This window comes from Emys orbicularis, chromosome 25, assembly GCF_028017835.1.
Source record: "Emys orbicularis isolate rEmyOrb1 chromosome 25, rEmyOrb1.hap1, whole genome shotgun sequence".
NCBI lineage: Eukaryota > Metazoa > Chordata > Testudines > Emydidae > Emys > Emys orbicularis.
Genome location: NC_088707.1, coordinates 13,062,969 through 13,084,762, shown reverse-complemented (window position 1 = coordinate 13,084,762; position 21,794 = coordinate 13,062,969). Strand labels below are relative to the sequence as shown.

Genomic DNA, 21,794 nt, shown 5'->3' with positions numbered 1-21,794 from the left:
TCCCCTCTCCCTCTGTTGCTCGCTCTTCCCCACCCTCACTTTCACTGGGCTGGGATAGTGGGTTGGAGTGTGTGGGGGGGGGGGGATGAGGGCTCTAGGGTGGGGCAGGAGATGAGGGGTTTGGGGTGCAGGAGGGGACTCTGGGATGGGGCTGGGTGTTGGGGTGTGTGTGCAGGGTACAGGCTTTGGGAGGGAGTTTGGGTGCGGGAGGGGACTCTGGGCTGGGGCAGGAGGTTGGGGTACGGGGTCCCAGCCGTGCTTACTGCAGCTCCTAGGAATCGGCCATGTGCATGGGCGGCCAGGGAGGCTCCATGCGCTGCCCCCACAGCTCCCATTGGTCACAGTTCCCAGCTAATGGGAACTGCAGAGCCGGCACCAGGGGCGGGGGTAGCGCATGGAGCCTCTGTGGCTGCCCATTGGCCTAGGGACCGCTAGGACCTGATGGTTGTTTCCGGGAGCCGTGCGGAGCTAGGGCAGGTGGGGAGCCTGCCTGAGCCCTGGGCCCCCGCTGCACCACCGACCGGACTTTTAACAGCCTGGTCGATGGTGCTGACTGGAGCCACCTGGGTCCCTTTTCGACTGGGTGTTCCGGTCAGAAACTGGACACCTGGTAACCCTATCTGCTAGATTAAAGAGCCTTCTGCTATCAGAAATCTTTCCCCAGGTAGGTACATGACTGCAATCAAATTACTTCTTTACCTTCTCTTGGCTATACTGAATACACCAAGCTGTTTTAGTCTCACTATAAGGCAGGTTTTCCAGACCTTGAATCATTCGTGTAGCTATTTTCTGATCCCATTCCAGTTTAACATTGTTTTTGCAGCATGGACACCAGAACTGGACAGACCATTCCAGTCATGGTCTCACTAATGCTGTATGCCATAGTGGTAACTCCTTCCTCCTATTCAGTATTCCCATGCCTATGTTAAACATCCAACGTTTGCATTCGCCCTAAGTCACCGCCCGTATTCGGTTGGCTATCCACAATGACCCTCTCATCCTCTTCAGTCACCTCTTCTCAGTACCTCATAAGGGTGACCTACATTCTTGGGTTCAAGATGCCTGACCTTGTATTTTGGCCGTATTAAAACATGTTGTTCACGTGAGCCCAGCTCACCAAATGATGTAGATTGCTCTGTAGAATGATTTATCCTCACCATTATTTATCATTCCACCAGTTTGAGTTGTCGGCATATTTTACCAGCCATGATATTCAACTATCTTCCAGATCATGGAGAAAATCTTGACTAGTACTTGGTCAAGAACAGGTCACTGTTGGATCCCACTAGAAACACCCATAGTGGAGGATGATTTCGCATTTAGTTGGCCAGTTTTTAATAAATTAAATATATGTTGCATTGATTTTTTTTTTCTTTCAGAATGCAATGCAGGGCTAAATCAAATGTCTTAGGGTCAGTCTACTATCTTGACACACTGAGCTACCCCTCCTCCTAAGGAGGAGGGATAGCTCAGTGGTTTGAGCATTGGCCTGCTAAATCCAGGGTTGTGAGTTCAATCCTTGAGGGGGCCACTTAGGGATCTGGGGCAAAAATCAGTACTTGGTCCTGCTAGTGAAGGCAAGGGGCTGGACTCAATGACCTTTTGGGGTCCCTTCCAGTTCTATGAGATAGGTATATCTCCATACCTCACCCACCATGTCTCTTTATAATGATCTTGACAGTTACTTGTGTCAATTGAATTTGTAACTGCCTCAGAACTGTATCAAGTTTAATTAACAAGACCTATTTTCTATAAAAACATGCAGGTTATTAATTACGATGCCATTATTTATACTTTACTAGCACTGTGTGAGTCAGAGATGTCATATTATTTTGGTTCGATGGCACTTCTGAAAAATTGAAAAAATAGTTTCAGGTTGACTTGAAACTGTAATTTTTCAAAATGTTTGGCAAAGTGAAAAGTTGAGAACTTTGTTTTGAGCTGAACAAATATTGTTTCGATTTTGAGCATTTTTTACGTTTAATTTTTAGAATAAAGGAAATTTCAGAACAGACCATTTTTTATTACAAACGAAATATTTCTTTTTGATTGGCAAAACAACACTTTGATTTTTTTTTTTCTGAAATTTACTGAGGTTTTTTTTCAACCGAAACAATTCAGCAAAATTGACAGATTTGCAAAATGCTTCAGTGAACCTGAATCTGCATTTATTTATTTTTTTTTCACTGAAAAGTTTTGGTCAAAAAATGTCATTCAACCTTGTTCTTAAATTGTTCCTTCCAGCTGATTTGGCTCTTGTTTTCAACTTTGTGCTTTAATAGGGCCAATTTCACAAAGTATATATATCCTGTGGTCTGGAATTTATTCTGCTTGCACATTATAAATGTGATCAAGCCATGATCACTTGTACCTAAGCTACCATTAATTTTTAGTTCTGTGATCAGTTCCCCTTATCTGTTAGGACAGTGGTGCTCAGTCTTATTACACAGTAGGGCCACATAAACCGAAGCACAACCTTGTGTGAGTCAAACAGATTCTACATATTGAAAGTCACCTGTATTGATTTATATTTTAAGTTCTGCTTGTTTCATATATATTTAGATAGAAACAATCTATGTACAGTATTGTCTACTTAAAAACAAAGAAATTGGTGCATAAAATGTGTGCCAGAATGATAGAAAACTGGGGGGGGGGACATATAACCATCTCCCTAACCATAGAATATCAGGGTTGGAAGGGACCTCAGGGGGTCATCTAGTCCAACCCCCTGCTCAAAGCAGGACCAATCCCCAACTAAATCATCCCAGCCAGGGCTCTGTCAAGCCTGACCATAACCTCTAAGGAAGGAGATTCCACCACCTCCCTAGGTAACCCATTCCAATGCTTCACCACCCTCCTAGTGAAAAAGTTTTTCCTAATATCCAACCTAAACCTCCCCCTCTGCAACTTGAGACCATTACTCCTTGTTCTGTCATCTGGTACCACTGAGAACAGTCTAGATCCATCTTCTTTGGAACCCCCTTTCAGGTAGCTGAAAGCAGCTATCAAATCCCCCCTCATTCTTCTCTTCTGGAGACTAAACAATCCCAGTTCCCTCAGCCTCTCTTCATAAGTCATGTGCTCCAGTCCCCAATCATTTTTGTTGCCCTCCGCTGGACTCTTTCCAATTTTTCCACATCCTTCTTGTAGTGTGGGGCCCAAAACTGGACACAGTACTCCAGATGAGGCCTCACCAATGCCGAATAGAGGGGAACAATCACATCCCTCGATCTGCTGGCAATGCTCCTACTTCTACAGCCCAAAATGCCGTTAGCCTTCTTGGCAACAAGGGCACACTGTTGACTCGTATCCAGCTCTCATCCCCTAATCACAAATAAAGAGTGCACTTTCTGAGATAGTGAGTCTATTGTGGCTTTGTTTTCGGTCTTACTATCTATCCCTTTGCTAATGGTTCCTAACATGCTATTAGCTTTTTTGACCACTGCTTCACATGGAGTAGATCTTTTTCAGGGAATTCTCTATGATGACCCCAAGACCGTTCTTGAGTGGTAACAGCTAATTTAGACCTTATCATTTTGTATGCATAACTTGGATTATGTTTTCCAATGTGCATTACTTTGCACTTATCAACATTGAATTTCATCTGCCATTTTGTTGCCCAGTCACCCAGTTTTGAGAGTTTCCCTTGTAACACTTTGCAGTTTGCTTGGAATTTATCTTGAGTAATTTTATATTGTCTGCAGGGTTTGCCACCTCACTGGTCACCCTGTTTTCCAGATCATTTATGAATATGTTGAAAAGCACAGGTCCCAGTACAGATCCTTGGGGGACCCTGCTATTTAACTCTCTCCACTGTGAAAACTGACCATTTATTCCTACCCTTTGTTTCCTATCTTTTAACCAGTAACTGATCCATGATAAGACCTTCCCTCTTACCCCATGACAGCTTACCTTGCTTAAGAACTTTTGGTGTGGGATCTTGTCAAAGGCTTTCTGAAAATCCAAAGGCACTTATATCGGTTGAATCACTACCGCCCACATGCCTGTTGACCCCCTGCCATAATTCTAATAGACTGCTGAGGCATGATATTTCTTTACAAAAGCCAAGTTGACCCTTTCCCAATAAATCGTGTTCATCTGTGTCTGATAATTCTGTCCTTTCAACCAGTTTGCCTAGTACTGAAGTTAGGCTTACCAGCCTGCAGCCATTTTATTAAAAATAATGTTGCATTAGCTGTCTTCCACCCATCTGGTACAGAAGCTAGTTACATCATACCACAGTTAATAGTTCTGCAATTTCATATTTGAGTTCCTTCAGAACTCTTGGGTGAATACCATCTAGTCCTGGTGACTTCTTCTTATTTAATTTATCAATTTGTTCTAAAACCTCCTCTAACACCTCAATCTGGGACAGTGCCTCAGATTTGTCACCTAAAAGGAATGGCTCAGGGATGGGAATCTCCCTCACATCCTCTGAAATGAAGACCGATACAAATAACTCATTTAATTTCTCTAACGGCCTTGTCTGCCTTCAGAGCTCTTTTAGCACCTTGATTGTCCAGTGGCCCCACTGATTGGCAGACTTCCTGCTTTTGTTTTTGTCTTTTGCTATTGGCTTTTCAAATTGTTTTGGTCTGCCTAATTATACTTTTAAACTTGGCTAGCCAAAGTTTATGGTCCTGTCTATTTTTTTCACTAGGATTTGGCTTCTAATTTTTAAAGGATTCCTTTTTGCCTCTAACTGCCTTGTTTACTCTGTTGTTTACCCATGGTAGCATGTGTCCTGTTTCTTGTTTGTTTTGTTTTTTACACTTGGGATATACATTTAGTATATTAATAGTAAGATCTAGTAATATATTCACTTCTATTATGGAGGTTTTTTTAAAGTTTCCATGCAGCTTGCAGGCATTTCACTCTTGTGACTGTTTCTCTTAATTTCTGTTTAATTAATCTCATTTCTGTGCAGTTCCCCTTTTTGAAGTTCAATGCTACTGTGGTGGATTTCTCTGGTGTTTTACCCCCTACAAGGATATTAAATTTAATTGCATTAAGGTCACTATTACTGAGCAGTTCAGCTATATTCACCTCTTGGACCAGATCCTGTGTGCCGCTTAGAACTAAATCAAGAATTGACTCTCCCCTTGTGGGCTCTAGGACTAGCTGCTCCAAGAAGCAGCCATTAATGGTATCTAGAAATTTTATCTCTGCATCCTGTCCGGAGGTGACACATATCCAATCCATATTGGGATAGTTGAAATCCCCCATTATTATTTGGTTTTTGCTTTTGTAATCTACCTGAACACTTCAGACTCACCTGGTCAGGTGGTCGGTAGTATATTTCTATTGCTGTACTCTTATTAGTCAAGCATGGAATGTCTGGCCTTAGAGATTCTATGGTACAGTTTGATTCATTTAAGATTTATACTGTATTTCACTCTGTGTTCTTTCATAGACAATGCCACTCCCCCACCAGCACAACCTACTAAATCATTCCTATATATTTTGCACCCTGGTATTACCATATCCCACTCATCATTTCACCAAGTTTCTATGAGGCCTGTTATATCCATATCCTTATTTAATACCAGGCACTCAAGTTCACCCATCTTAGTATTTAGACTTCTAGCATTTGTATAGAGACACTTATAAAATTTGTCAATATTTAGTTGTCTGCCTTCATGTGATGTAATTGAATTTGACTCTTTTGTTTGTTTGTTTGAATGTTTCTCTTTGGTTCCTACCTGTACTTTATCAACTTCTACGCTATCCTCTTTACTTGAATATAGGGTATCCCCTTTAATAAATCCTCCACTAATGGATATGTCTGTCTGAACTGTGTGTTCTTCACCTGCTGGCTTTCTCCAAGACCTTTAGTGTCAAAACTCCTCTATGACCTTTTTAATTTTACATACCAGCAATCTGGTTCTGTACTGGTTGAGGAAACAGGGGAATCTTGAGTAGGGAGTAGAGGTTATCTCTGTACCTTGCTCTAATGTGACTGTAGCCAGTATATTGTGTGCAGTTCTGGTGTCCACGATTAAAGAAGGAATTTGATACATTGGAGAGGGTTCAGAGAAGAGCCACAAGAATGATTGATTCAAGGATTAGAAAACCTGCCTTACAGTGATAGTCTCGAAGAGCTCAATCTATTGAGCTTAACAAAGAAGGTTAAAGGGTAACTAAATTACAATCACTACCTACATAGGGAACAATTATTTAATAATGGGCTGTTCAGTCTAGCAGAGAAAGGTCTAAACTGATCCAATAGCTGGAAGTTGAAGCTAGCCAAATTCAGATGGGAATTTTAATAGAATAATTTACGAAGGGTCGCAGTGGATTTTCCATCACTGACCATTTATAAATCAAGATTGGATGATTTTCCTGAATATCTGCTCTAGGGATTCTTCTGGGGAACTTCTCCAGCCTGGGTTATACAGGGGGGCAGACTAGATCATCACCGTGGTCCCTTATGGCCTGGAATTCTATGCATCTTCTAACCCAGCATGATCAGTGACTAACATTTCGCTCAGGTTTCAGGAATACCAGTGATGTCTAACTTCTTTCTTATAAATGGATGTCTGTGATTTCTTGTATCCCCCAGGTTCTAGAATCCGTGTCCGGGCACTTGAGGAACCTCTTTCCTTTCTGTCCCTTAACACCTTGGTTCTTTACATTCGTGATACGCAGTGTCAGAGTTATGATTGCGCTGTTTACCCCATTCGCTCAACGAGCAACAGGAAGGGAGGGTGCTAGACTAGTCAGGAGCATGATAGTCTGTCACCCAGAAGATTGAGATGTAGGCCATCCAAACCATACCATCCCTTCTCCCCATAGAATAGGGCCCGGCATTTCTTTGAGTGGATACAGCAGAGAGCCCAGTTATGTGGGTGAATGCCTGGTCCTCATTCCCAGCCTCTCTTAACCTTTCTATCTTGTGCAGGTTTTAAGGAAACCGCCTTCCTGTATGCAGTGTCCTCTGCGGCGCTTACCCACGCCCTGGCCCGGGCGTGCAGCGCTGGACGCATGGAGCGCTGCACCTGCGATGACTCTCCAGACCTGGAGAACCGCAAGGCCTGGCAATGGGGAGTATGTGGCGACAACCTCAAATACAGCACCAAGTTCCTCAAAAACTTCCTGGGCCAGAAGAAGATCGGCAAAGACCTGCGGGCTAAGGTGGATATCCACAACACCAACGTGGGCATCAAGGTGAGGGGACAGAGCACGGGGCGCAGAAAGGGTTCAAGGATCAGATGCAAACATCTTGACTTATCCTCTGCCGTCATGTCTTCTACAGGGGAACTGGTGCGGTGAGGGAGAGCGGCCGCTGCCCCTCTGACTAGTCAGAACTGCTTACCTGGGGCATAGGCCTTGTGCTACTGAGAGTTAACCAAAAAGTCTCCTTTCGCTCGGGTGGCAGGGGCCTGGGCCTATAGAGAGGAGTGATTTCTATATGCCCACTGCTGTGAAACTGGGTGCCCGCTGTCAGCAGCATAGTGACGCTGTGAAGTCGGTGTATGACTGTGCCCTTGGTAAATCCGGCCATGTTCACGTGGCCATTTGGGTTTTGAGTCTGGCTAGAGATGCAGGGCTGGCAAGTGGTTAGAGAAAGGGGCTGGGAGTCAGGACTCCTGGCTTCAACCCAGTGGCAGATTGGGAGTTAGTGGGGCCCTGTGTGCAGCTCCATTTTCGGGACCCCGCCAAGAAAAAGAACATTCTCTCTTATCTCCCCCCTGTTTTTCATTCTTTTTTTCTTCATCCTCCTATATTCTAAGTAATAGGAAGGAAATGAAAATGAAAATAAAGTGAGGTACCTTGATTGGGGCAGCGGGTTGGGGTGCGGGAGGGAGTGCGGGGGTCGGGCTCTGGGAGGAAGTTTGGTGCGAGGTTTGGGCTCTGGGCTGGGGCAGGGGGTGTGGGTGTGGGTTTGGGGGTCGGGCTCTGGGAGGAAGTTTGGGTGCTGGGTTCGGGCTCTGGGCTGGGGCACGGAGTTGGGGTGTGGGAAGGGTCAGGGGGGTGATGTTTACCATAGGCGGCACAGCTCCCAAAGCGACCGGCCACACCCCTCTGGCAGCGGCTCCTAGGTGGGGGGGAGGGACCAGGGGGTCTCTGTGCGCCGCTGCCCACAGGTGCCGCCCGCACAGCTCCCATTGGCCGCAGTTCCCGGCCAATGGGAGCTGCGGAGTTGGCTCTCGGGGTGGGGGCAACACACGGAGACACCCCGGCCCCCCAGGGGCCGCAGAGACACGCCGGTCGCTTCTAGGAGTGGCGCGGAGGGAGGGAGGCAGCATGGTCAGGGAGCCGCCTTAGCCCTGCTCTGCTGCTGCTGGCACATCTCTGCACGCCCCTTGTGGGGAGGGGGAAGCGTGTGGAGCCACCTCCCCCCCGTCAGGGGCACGCAGAGACGGGCCAGCAGCCGGCCGCTTCTGGGAGCGGCCTGGGGCCACCGGCCAGGGAATGCAGGCAGCCTGCCTGAGCCCTGCTGCGCCATCGGCCGGGACTCGGGGGCAGGTTGTCCGATGAGATTTGTCCTGCAGTTTGGGGGCCCCCTGTCATTGGGGGCCCTGTGCCACTGCACTGTTTGTTTCATAGTAAATCCGCCTCTGCTGGTTTGGGCAAGGCTTGGGCAAGGCTTGTCATAGATTCATAATTTAAGGCCAGATGAGACCATTAGATCCTCCAACTATCGCAGGCCATTAAATGTCACCCCTGTGCTGAGCCCAATAACTTGTTTGACTAAAGCATCTTCCAGAAAGGCCTCCTGGCTTGATCTGGAGACACTGAGATGAAGACTCCACCACTCCCCTTGGTAGCTCATTCCAGTGTTAATCCCCCTCCCTGCTCAGTTTGGGCCTAACTTCTCGTTTGGATTTGTCTGGTTCCAGCTTCCAGCCACTGGTTCTTCTTCTGCTTTTCTCCGCTAGATTCAAGTGTCCTTTAATACCCTGTGTTTTCTCCCTGTGAAGATCCCTAGCTGCTGAATCGAGTCACCTCTCCCTCTTCTTTTTGATTGAGCTCTGTCAGTTGCTCGCTGTAAGGCATTTTTCCACCCTTCGAACCATTTTTATGACGACCCGTCCTGGTGCGCCGTAGTTTCCCTATCGGTAACACAGGACTGGCATCCCACATGGCAGTGCTTTGAGATGCTCTCTGTGCAGTGTTCTCTATACCGAGAGCTAGGCCCATGGTCCTTGCAAATACTAACTGGAGTTTCTTCCTCCTCAGGCCGTGAAGAATGGTCTCAAAACCACGTGCAAGTGCCATGGTGTCTCGGGCTCCTGTGCCGTGAGGACCTGCTGGAAGCAGCTCTCCCCTTTCCACGAGACTGGCAAGATCCTCAAGCTGCGCTATGACGATGCTGTCAAGATCTTCAGTGCCACGAATGCTGCTGTGGGGCACTCTGAGCTCGTGGGCACGCAGAGACACGGCCACTCCCCCAAAAGCCCGGCTACTCCACGCCCCACAGATCTGGTGTACGTGGAGGACTCGCCCAGCTTCTGCCGGCCCAGCAAATACTCACTAGGCACTGCCGGAAGGACATGCTCCCGGGAGGCCAGCTGTGACAGCCTGTGCTGTGGGCGTGGCTACAATACGCAGAGCCGGATGGTCACCTTCTCTTGCCACTGCCAAGTGCAGTGGTGCTGCTATGTGGAATGTCAGCAGTGCATGCAGGAGGAGGTGATCTACAGCTGCAAGCACTAGGGCTCATGTAAGGAAAGGAATCCATGCAAAGCGCAGGAGTGAGCCAGGCCCCTTTCTGGGGCGAGGCAGAGGCAGGCACTGCTTGCTGCAGGGCACTCAGCACGCTCACTCCTTCTCCCTCTGCAGGCGGAGGGGCCATGGCACAGGATACGCTCAATAGTCCCGTGAACCAGGGGTGCGAACAATGTGCATTTTAATGTGGCGAAATGTCTATAGCTAGGAACAAAGAATATAGGCCATAAATACAGCCTGGGGGACTGCGTCCTGTGACTCTGAAAGAGAGCCGGGGGTCGTGGTGGACAATCAGCTGAACATGAGCTCCCAGGGTGATTCTGTGGCCAAAAGAGCTAACGCGATTCTGGGATAAACGGGGGAATCTTGAGTAGGAATAGAGTTTATTTTTCCTCTGTATTTGGCACTGCTGCAATAACGTGTCCACTTCTGGTAGCAACACTTCAAGGAAGGTGTTGATAAATTGGAGCGGGTTCAGCAAAGAGCCCCAGAAATGATTCAAGGATTAGAAAACACGATAGACTCAAGGAATGCACCCTTAACAGAGAAGGTTAAGGGGTGACTTGATCTTTCAATCCAGCAGCGAAAGATGTAACACCATCCAATGGCTGGAAGTTGAAGCTAGCCAAATTCAGACTGGAAATAAAGCACACATTTTTAACAGTGAGTAATTAACTAGTGGAACCATTTACCAAGGGTTGTGGTGGAGTCTCTATCACTGACCATTTTTAAATCCAGACTCGATGTTTCTCTAAAATCTGCTCTAGGAATTATTTTGGGCAGGTCTCTGGCCTGTGTTAGTCTAGTCTGATCTCCTGTCTATCTCCGTGGTCCCTTCTGGCCCTGGAATCTCTGCAGAACTAGAGGCTGGGTCAGGGACAGCTCACACACAAAGGGCAGAGAGAAGTTGGGGAGAGGGAAAGATGGCAGAAACACTAATGCACTAGGAACCTTGTGCTTGATGGGAGTAAAAACAACCAGCTGCAGAGAAATGGGTTAGGGAGGGAACACAAACCCTGAGGGACTTTGTCCCAGATTCCACCGGGAAGGAGAGGAAAGGATAATGGGGTTCTCTTGTGCTGGTCACTGCAGATGGATTGGGTAAAACTTTAAAAAGTGCCTAAGTCACTTAAGCAATTTCAAAATGTTAACCACAGCAAGACGCAGCATCCCTGCCCTGAAGTGCTCACAACCTAATGCGACAAGGCAGGCCCGGGAGGGGTGGGAACACGGGTCCAGAGAAGGGAAGGGACTTGCTCGCCCAGCAGAGCTGAGAAGAGAACCCAGTCTCTTCACTCCTAGTCCCCTACCCTACCCCTCAGTTCTGCTTGGTGACTTTTAGGTGTTAGCAAGATGTTGCTGTGGGGGGCTCCCCAGGCTGCAGGTGTTTTGACTCCTCTCAAGTGGAAGATTTAAAACTGCAGCCTCAAATCCAAATCCCTGAGAACTTGGAGGGTCGGGGGAGAAAGAAAGTGGGTTTGAATTCTCCAATCTGAACTGGCCCCTGTGCACTGGGGCTGCGGGTGCCCTGAACAGGACAGAGTTTGGGTGCAGCTGAGTTTCCCCCAAGAGGCTGGCAACGTTCTGGTGCTGTTAAATAGGCCAGGGCTAGACCTCGAGCCCAATTGTCTAGCTTCTAACCTTGGTGTGCGTCCAAGTTGTAACCCATTCGTGCTGTGACATGTGAGGACACTCAAAGAGCTCGGCTTGTTTAGCCTAACCAGATGAAGGCTGAGGGGAGATCTGATTGCTCTTTATAAATACATCAGAAGGATAAATACCAGGGAGGGAGAGTAGTTATTTAAGTTAAGTGCCAATGTGCACACAAGAACAAAGGCCTATAAACTGGCCATCAACAAGTTTAGGCTTGAAACTAGGTGAAGGTTTCTACCCAACACAGGAGTGAAGTTCTGGAGCAGCCTCCCAAGGAGAGTCAGGGGGGTAAAAAACCTAATTGGCTTCAAGACTGAGCTTGGTAAGTTTATGGAGGGGATGGTCTGATTGGCTATATGCCATTGTTGGCAGTCCCATCTGTGACTGCTAGCAGCAAATATCTCGTATGGCCAGTGATGGGACATAAGATGGGGAGAGCGCTGAGTTGTTACTACAGTGAATTCTTTTCCAGGTGTCTGGCTGCTGGGTCTTGCCCACATGCTTAGGGTCTAACTGATCACCATATTTGAGGTTGGGAAGGAATTTTTCCCTGCTCAGATTGGCAGAGACCCTGGAGGGAGGTTGCCTTCCTCTGTAGCGTGGATTCTCTGTAACTTGAAGTCTTGAAAGCATGATTTGAGAACTTCAGTAACTCAGCCAGAGGTTAGGTGTCTGATACTGGAAGGGGAAGGTGAGGGTCTGTGGCCTGTGCCGTGCGGAAGGGCTGACTAGAGGATCATGAGGGTCCCTTCTGACCTTAAAGTCTGAGTCTCAGACACAGGTTCATTAGCTCACTTCCACACAGTATTAAAAAATGGCTTTGAGACTGTAAATTAATGCCCGTGCGTCTATTTATATATGAGCTTGTGACCATTTAGTTTAAACCAAACCAGCGTGTTCTGTTTTTTTTTTTTTTAAAGATGCTGAAGTTGACTGGCTCAGAGCAAATCTAGCTACACCTCTACCCCGATATAACGCTGTCCTCGGGAGCCAAAAAATCTTACCGCGTTATAGGTGAAACCGCGTTATATCGAACTTGCTTTGATCCGCCGGAGTTTGCAGCCCCGCCCCCCCGGAGCACTGCTTTACCGTGTTGTATCCGAATTCGTGTTATAGCGGGGTAGAGGTGTATTTCTTAATTGATAGTTGGAGGCCACTAAAATATTCTGTTGGCTAGCAGTGGGTTTATCCCTTACACTAAATCAGCATTAGCCAGACCAGGGAACGTCCTGCCACAGTGCTTATGACCTGCCCATTAGTGCCAATGGGGATAATCTGCCTTAAATTTTTACCACTCTAAATATCTTAGGAATTAATAATGAACAGCTCGTTATTTACGTGTTCCTGCTAATCCTCCCGGAGCATGAGCCTTCCAAGTTCCTCAGAGTGAGTGCAAAAGGGGAAAGAAGCAGCAGCAGTTTTCCATGAAGGGATAAAATCCCCCGGGATGGGTGTGGGGCCTGGAGGGGGGAGGGTTGTGAACTGCCCTCTGTGCTATGATCTACCTCCCCACTGCCACTAGAGCCTGGACCTGGCCTGGGCACTTAGGGCAGAGGTTCAGTGTTGTTCTAGGGGGGGACCAGGCCACTGCCGTTTTGCCAGCTTTCCTGCATTGAGCACGAGTCCTGTGATTTTCCCCCCCCAGCAGGCAGTTTGGGGATAGTGACACGCTGCAACTTGTGGGAAGTAAAACCAAAGGGGGAGTCCCCTTAGGAGGAGGTGCAGTAACCTGAGTGACCAGGAGCTCTACGCCCAGCTCTTCCACTGCCCGCTGTCTAATATTTCTGTGCGCTGCATGACCCTTGGCTACCACCAAGATAGGAGACCTTGGCTTGTAACCGCATTCACCCATTTCACAGATCAACATCACTGCAGGCAGAGCTGGGCACAGACTCCAGTTTCTAATAGAAATAAAGCCTAGTCTCTTCCATTTTGCCACAAAGCCTTCCAGAAGGAAAACTTGCTTCTGTAACCCACAGCAACATATTGTGCCTCTGGTACCCTCCAGCTAACAGCTGGACCACAGAGAGAGTGTTACAGCTCTGCTACTATTGCCAGGGCAAGATCTGGTTCTGACTCTCCCTTCTGGTCAGCACGAGAGAAGAGGTCAGGCTGGGGAGTCTGGCCCATAGAGGACCTGGGGGACGTGAGGCACCACACTTGCATTTCTGAATGGGAAGATTCGGGGGGTTGACTTTTGCCACAAAGTTGAAATTTTCCATGAGCATCCCATTTTCCGATGAGCTCTCAACAGGGTCTCAGGTGCCCTGCCAGGGGGTCAGGCCGAACGAGGCCTAGTCTGGTTATCAGCTCAACACTGCATGGAAGCGAGAACTGGAGCAGAGGCACCATGGGCTGTTTCCTTAGCGTCTGCAGAAGCACCTGCCCGTAGCCGAGGTTCAAATTGCTCAGGAAGAGATTGCGTAATTGGCCAACCCAAGGAACTACTGCTGAAAGACCGTCCTGTTGTTTGCATTGCAGTAGCTCCTGGATGCTCCAGCGAGGAATCCGTGGCCCATTGCACTAGGCATTGTGCACACAATGAAAAGATGGTCCCCTGATGTTCCATTAGACAAGTGACAAGGCCAGCACAGGGGGAGGGGGAGACTGTTATGAGAAGGGTAATAAGTGGCAACCTCATTCTCACTAATCACCTGAGCTCTAGTTCATGCCACAAGCAGAGGGGATGAGTTTGGAACTATTAGTGTAATGAACTAATGGTGTGAAACCAAATATTGCGTTGTGCTCTAAGGGAAATAAAGCAGTTCTCTACCTCAAAATGTACAGCATTTAGGGCAAGGAAAGAGAGATTTCTTATTTATATTCTTTGGCGAGCTCCCTGAAAGAAATAAGCTTGTATGTTTTTTAAATTGCATTCCAGTCCTTGTACATTTTCCTAAGCTGTACAGAAGTCTCTTATAACTTTTAATTTATATATTTTGTATGGCTGTCAGTTTCTGAGAAGTGTTGCACTAATGTCCAATCTGCTTTGGTGGTCCATAAATATCAATTATTTCTAAAAACACACACATCTTTCTGCTTTTTATTGGGAATATTTTCAAAATTTCAAATATTTTTTGCCAACTCTATGGTAGAAACTTCACCAATATCACATCCAACTATTTCCGGATCCCTCCCCTCCCCCACCCACCCACAAACAAAGGAAAGTTGCAGCTATTTTGACATTCAGAAGCTGATGAGCAGTGCTACACCTGGCCCTGTTGGCCAGCCTCTGCTCTTGCCATATGTCTGCAGGGTAGCTGGGCCTGGGAGCAGGCTTCCCCCGGGCAGGTCGGCAGATACACACTAGTTCTGCAACTGCAGTGTGGCTGCTGCATACAATCATGCCTGACTGCTGGCGCTACCGGGGCAGCTAGCCCAAGTTGCCACCCTGGCCACACCCCTAGTTCTAGAGTGCAAGCTCACGCAGAGATCACTTAGGTCTGTCTACCTGCACTTAGCCACGTGCTCCCCCCTGCAGTGCTAAAGGCTGCATCTACACTGGAGCTACGGGGTTGATTCCCAGCTGCTGTACATGTGCTCCAGCTATTCTCATTGAACTAGCATGGCTAGAAATAGCAGCGGAGCCCAGCTGCCTACATCCCCACTGGTTTCAGGGGGGGTTGTCCTCAGAGGTGCCTCCACTCCCTTCCCGTGCTCCTAGAGCTCCGCTGCCAGCAATAGTCCTGCTGGGTCCCTGAGCGCCAGGCAAGTGCGGGTACCTGAGCAGAGGAGTCCTACCCCAGCTCGCAGTCTAGACAGAGCCCCCTCTTACTGCAGAGGCGGGAGTAATGGAGTGAGCGATCCTGGGTCACCCCAGGGGCCAGGTTAGGAGGGGGAGGTTTGGGAACTCCACCCCCGCATGCGGTGACAAGCCCAGCTGCCAGGAGATGATCAGTAACTTCAAGGAAGCCAGTGTGTGTGTTCTAACTAACAGAGCCCCCTGAGCCACGGCACCAGACCACGCTGCCTTCAGCAAGCAACTGTGGCTCCTGGTGGACCTATCCCGGGCAGTGGGAAAGCGTCTCCCTGCACCAGTGCAGACGAGGCTGGGTTCAGTTCCCCCTTCCTCAGGCACTAGACTAACAGTGGCAGGGATGCATGTTATCGCGGGCGATCCGGGATGGAGGAGGGGGGGCTCTTTACCTGCTTTGGAAGAAGGGAGAATTCTGATGGGCCACAAATCAGCCCTGAATAATGTGGGTAGGGGGCGCTGGGTTCTTCCTGTTTCCTCTAACCGATCCGTAATGTTCTCCTGGGCAAAGAGCTGGCCTGGGTGTTCCTGGATATCACCGACCCCGTCCCTCCTCTGGGGGTGGGTCTCCATGTTGTTATCACAGTGTTGCTCACAGCCTGCACTCACCCGCCCATCCCCTGTCCAGACCTCAGACCATGGACCCGCCCAGAACAGCCCAAAGCATCCCCATTGCCTTGGCGACAGTGAATTCTCCCCATCACTCCCTCCCCAGCTCGTTTGGCCGGCCAGGGGTGGGAAGGGAGATGTTTACCCAGGCCCAGGTCAATACCTTCCACTCTGATTTGTGTTGCCATAGTACCGGGAACCCGCCAGCGACCACGGCTCTCTTGGGCTGGGTGCTGCACATGTCCACAGAGCGAGCCAGGCCCTGCCCCAGTGGGTTACGGTCTGAATAAACAAGGCAGATGGCTGATTATTAGCCTTGTTTCACGGGTGGGGAACTGAGAGATTAAGTGAGCGTCCCAGGGGAATCCGTTGCAGACCCAGACATTGAACGGGTATTATCAGCAGGGCCAGCTCCAGGCACCAGCTTAACAAGCAGGTGCTTGGGGCGGCCAAGGGAGAGGGGCGGCACCTGCGGCAATTCGGGGGCGGCAGGTCCCTCACTCCCTCTAGGAGCGAAGGACCCGCCGCCGATCGCGGCTTTTTTTCTTTTTCTTTTTTCAATTGCTGCCGCCGATCGCGATCGCGGCTTTTTTTTTTTTTTGCTTGGGGCGGCAGAAATGCTGGAGCCGGCCCTGATTATCAGACTCCCGCTCTAATACCCGATCCACAAGGCCAGTCTTCCTCAGAGCCTGGAGCTCTGCTCCAAATCCCAGGCCAAAGGTTTCAGCTGCTTCCTGCTGGAGTTGAGAGCCCTGCGATGAGTGAGGACCAGCTCTCCAAGCCCTCAGCACCCACGAGAGCTCAGGAGCCCGGCTGGCCTGCCCATTTCTTTAGATGCCGACGCGGGAGCAGAGCGCTCTCAAAAATTCTGGCCTTGTAGCTGCTCCATGGAGTCTTGAGCCTCCAGTCAACCCAGCACTGGGCAGCTGGGGGAGCCCCGGGGAAGATTTATGCTCCATCCCAATAGCATTGAACTGCTGAGGCAGCTTTGGGGAGCCTATTTTCAGTCCTTCTGAAAGTGAGGAAGGGAATGATTAGCCCCAGATACTGAGCTGGGCAACAGCTCTTGTGGGCTCGGTCAGGACCGGCAGCTTCCATTCGCTTTGGATCTAAAGCCCTTTTGAAGCTAGGTGTGCAGAGGTGCCAGGCCGGAGGGTGTCCCCTCTCTGCTGGCATGAACTGCTCCAGGCAGGGCAGCAGTAGGACAGGACATGTGTAGCCGCTTCTTGAGTTCAGAGACGTGCTGCCTTGCCTGGAGACGGCTAGGGTCCCCCTCCTTTTGCTAGTCTCAGACAAAACCAATGTTAAAATAGAGCTAAAGTACAGCTCAGCAACAGATGGTACAGTTCATTGCAGAGAAGTTGTAATTATCCCCAACCAAGCATTACAACCCCAGGAAATTCAGCAGTAAGGTTAAACTTAAAAAGAAATCCAGGCATGGTAAGGTGTGGATATGAACAGCTAAGGCTCCCTTAACAACCCTTAACTCTGCCCTGTAGTGACACCAAGCAATACAGCAGGTTAAGGACCAGGTTAAGCAGACACCAAGCAGCTGAAGGACTATTCAGAAAAGCTGGACATGCACAAGTCCGGATCTAATGCATCTGAGGGTGCTGAGGGAATTGGCTGATGTAATTGCAGAGCCATTGGCCATTATCTTTGAAAACCCGTGGCGATTGGGGGAGGTCCCGAATGATTGGAAAAAGGCAAATATAGTGCCCATCTTTAAAAAAGGGAAGAAGGAGAACCTGGGGAATTACAGACCGGTCAGACTCACCTCAGTCCCTGGAAAAATCATGGAGCAGGGCCTCAAGGAAACCATTTTGAAGCACTTGGAGGAGAGGAAGGTGATCAGGAACAGTCAACATGGATCCACCAAGGGCAAGACATGCCTGACCAACCTGATTGCCTTCTATGATGAGATAACTGGCTCTGTGGATATGGGGGAAGCAGTGGACATGATATATCTTGACTTTAGCAAAGCTTTTGATACGGTCTCCACAGTATTCTTGCCAGCAAGTTAAAAAAGTATGGATTGGATGAATGGACTATAAGGTGGATAGAAAGCTGGCTAGATCGTTGGGCTCAACGGGTAGTGATCAACAGCTCGATGTCTAATTGGCAGCTAGTATTAAGCGGAGTGCCCCAGGGGTTGGTCCTGGGGACGGTTTTGTTCAACATCTTTATTAATGATCTGGATGATGGGATGGATTGCACCCTCAGCAAGTTTGCAGATTACACTAAACTGGGAGGAGAGGTAGATATTCTGGAAGGTAGGGATAGGATACAGAGGGACCTAGACAAATTAAGAGGATTGGGCCAAAAGAAATCTGATGAGGTTCAACAAGGAAAAGTGCAGAGTTCTGCACTTAGGAAGGAAGAATCCCATGCACCGCTACAGGCTGGGGACCGACTGGCTAAGCAGCAGTTCTGCAGAAAAGGACCTGGGGATTACATTGGATTAGAAGCTGGATATGAGTCAGCAGTGTGCCCTTGTTACCAAGAAGGCTAACGGGCATATTGGGCTGCATTAGTAGGAGCATTGCCAGCAGATCGAGGGAAGTGATTATTACCCTCTAGTCAGCACTGGTGAGGCCACATCTGGAGTATTGCGTCCAGTTTTGGGCCCCCTGCTACAGAAAGGATGTGGACAAATTGGAGAGAGTCCAGCGGAGGGCAATGGAAATGATTAGGGGGGCTGGGGCACATGATTTATGAGGAGAGGCTGAGGGAACTGGGATTATTTAGTCTGCAGAAGAGAAGAATGAGAGGGGATGTGATAGCAGCCTTCAACTACCTGAAGGGGGGTTCCAAAGAAGATGGAGCTCAGCTGTTCTCAGTGGTGGCAGATGACAGAACAAGGAGCAATGATCTCAAGTTGCAGTGGGGGAGGTTTAGGTTGGATATTAGGAAACACTATTTCACTAGGAGGGTGGTGAAGCACTGGAATGGGTTACCTAGGGAGGTGGTGGAATCTCCATCCATAGAGGTTTTTAAGGCCCGGCTTGACAAAGCCCTGGCTGGGATGATTTAGTTGGTGTTGGTCCTGCTTTGAGCAGGGGGTTGGACTAGATGACCTCCTGAGATCTCTTCCAACCCTAATCTTCCATGATTCTATGATAACCATTAGACTTTCCTTAAGCCATTTTAGTGGTTGTGGACCCAGATTACATTAAATTAAGTTTTAAAGACACATTGGTTTCCCTCCCCCTTTTTCCCCTCCTGGTGTCACTATAGGGCAGAGTCAAGCTTGTTAGGGTGCCCTAATTGCATTTTCATAACTTACATGTGTGAATTATATAGTTGACCATCTTATATAGTTGACCATCGCTCTGAATTGCCTGGGGTTACCATGCTTGCTTTTGGGTTTATCACAACTTCCCTGGCACATATTTAATCCTAAATTACTAATATGTAGAGCTGGTCAAAAGTTGCATAGAGAAAATTTTCCCATTGAAAAATGCAGTTTCATCCAGCATGACAGTTTTCATGGGAAAATGGCAATTCTGATGAAAACATTCCATTTTTCTGCAAGAAATGTCAAAATGAAAATTTTTGTTTCTAATCAACATTTCCAGTTGAGTATCAAAGGGGTAGCTGTGTTAGTCTGGATCTGTAAAAGCAACAAAGAATCCTGTGGCACCTTATAGACTAACAGACGTATAGGAGCATGAGCTTTCGTGGGTGAATACCCACTTCTTCGGATGCAATTGAAATGCCAATCTTTATTTTGTTTCAACATAAAGAATGAAACATTTTCTGCTGAAATGTCAGTTCAAGCTGACAATTTTCATATAATTTTGTTTGAAGCTATGGACGTTTTTGTTTCAACATTTCTGATTCAAAACTTTTGGGACTCATAATCCCAAATCATAGAAATCATAGAAATTATAGAAATGTAGAACTGGAAGGGACCTCAGTAGATCACTTAGTCCGGTATCCCACTCTGAGGCAGGAGTAAGTATTGTCTAGACCATCCCTGACAGGTGTTTGTACAACCTGCTCTTAAAAATCCCCAATGATGGAGATTCCATCACCTCCCTGGGCAATTTGTTCCAGTGCTTAACCACCCTGACAGTTAGGAAGTTTTTCCTAATGTCTAACCTAAATCTTCCTGTCTGTGATCTAAGCCCATTACTTCTTGTCCTCTCTTCAGTGGTTAAGGAGAACTATTTTTTTCCTTTTTATAACCTTTTACATATTTGAAGCCCATTATCATGTCCCCCCTCAGTCTTCTCTTCTCCAGACTAAACAAACCAATTTTTTTCAATCTTCCCTCCCAGGCCATGTTTTCTAGACCTTTAATCATTTTTGTTGCTCTTCTCTGGACTTTCTCCAATTTGTCTCTCTCTTTCCTGAAATGTGGTGCCCAGAACTGGAGTCAATACTCCAGTTGAGGCCGAATCTGTGCTGAGTAGACCAGAAGAATTACTTCTCACGTCTTGCTTCCAGCACACCTGCTAATACATCCTAGAATTATATTTGCTTTTTTTGCAACAGTGTTGCGCTGTTGATGCATATTTAAGTTTGTGCCCCACTATCACCCCCAGATCCCTTCCCTCAGTACTCCTTCCTAGGCAGTCGTTTCCCATTTTGTATGTGTGCAACTGATTGTTCCTTCCTAAGTGGAGTACTTTGCATTTGTCCTTATTGAATTTCATCTTGTTTTGCTATTTCAAAATTCCATTCCAACTTGAAACAGAGACTAATTTTTAAATGTCAACATTTCCAGTGGGATAAAAATGTTACATTCCAAACCTCTTTTCTGCTGCGTGATTTGAACCTTAACTCCATCTCCATGGGCTTCTGGGCAAACTTTTGGAAAGTGCTTAAGTGACATAGGCGCTGCCATCTCCAGTGAGCGCTAGGAGTCACAAGAGGGACTAAGTCCAATTTGTAGGTGCCACTGCCATTCCCCAAACCCCTGCTCAGCTGCCATCTAACATTAGAGGTGCCCCAAGTCCCCACTGTGCCTGAGCTTCCCTCGTTAAAGTCCCCACAGCTGGGCATACACCCAGCCAGCTAAGTGCTGGCTCCTCCGAGTGCCAGTGAGAGTCACAAAGAAGGTGTCTCCCTGCCTCTCTTGGCTTCAGGGCCCAATCAGAGCGTGCCTGCATGGGGGAGACAGGGAGCCTCCTCTTATAACCTTGAGCCCAGTAGTTTGAGACTCTCCAAGGATATGGGTGATCAAGGTCCTGCTTCCCCCTCTGCCGGATGTGGAGCAGGGACGTGAATGTGGCTCTCCCCACCCCGAGGAGCATGCCACTGGGCTACGGGTTGTAGGGTGGCACCACCACCTCCTCCTTTCTTTGTGAAAAACCACTAAGTTCCAAGGACAGGTTCACAGCCGTGAATCCAGAACACATGTAGGCACCTCCCATCGGCCTGGAATTAAGGGCCTAACTTGTTTTGAGGGGTGGGGGTTAGGTCACACCGCTCTCAGTGGCTAGCCAAGGTGGCTTCCCCTTTCGGCTCTGCACTGCTGAGCACCCTGCCACCTACTGGAACCCACAGCCCCGAGTTAGGCACCCGGACTCCCTGTGTGATGCATGGGGAGAGCTGGGCACGTACGCATGGGAGCCACAAACGCCAGCAGGCTGAGTCCCCTTCTGAATCCCTCCTTAGAGTCCCTTTTGCAAACAGGATCGACTTCGGCGCGTTTGAAAATTCTACCCTTGTCTGGAAATTGCTGCGAACTTAAAAACGTCACACAACCGAAAAGAGAATGTAACCCTGTGCTATGTTAACGATTGGCAGATACAAAGCAGCGATACTCAGACTGAGGCTTGCGAGCCGCAAGTGGCTCTTTAATGTGTCTTTGCAGCACATGATATTAAAACACTGTGTGACTGAATTATTAACCAGTCTAAGTTATTAACCAATCAGGATGCTTTTACTATGTTATTAACCAACTGTAGTTGATAAAATAATAATACTTGGTCAGTCATTTGCTGTGAAATGATATATATAACTAAATAGTTCCCTGCCATGCTGTTTAACTATGACTAGATAGCAATATAGGAAATGAAACAATGGACTCACACGACCGTGGCTCTTTGGGGTAATGCTGATCGCTAATTTGGCTTCTGAACCACTGAGGTCTGAG

At 48.1% G+C, this 21,794-nt stretch overlaps 1 protein-coding gene across 1 annotated transcript in view; it reads left to right on the top strand.

The window, feature by feature from the left end:
• Window positions 1-9,660, top strand: part of WNT9B (Wnt family member 9B) — a 61,223-nt gene extending 51,563 nt beyond the window's left edge. Inside the window, exons 6-7 of the mRNA XM_065422836.1 lie at window positions 6,902-7,167; window positions 9,184-9,660. Of these exons, the coding sequence (XP_065278908.1) occupies window positions 6,902-7,167; window positions 9,184-9,660 (743 nt within the window). The remainder of the gene's footprint in view (window positions 1-6,901; window positions 7,168-9,183) is intronic.
• Window positions 9,661-21,794: the final 12,134 nt, after the last annotated feature.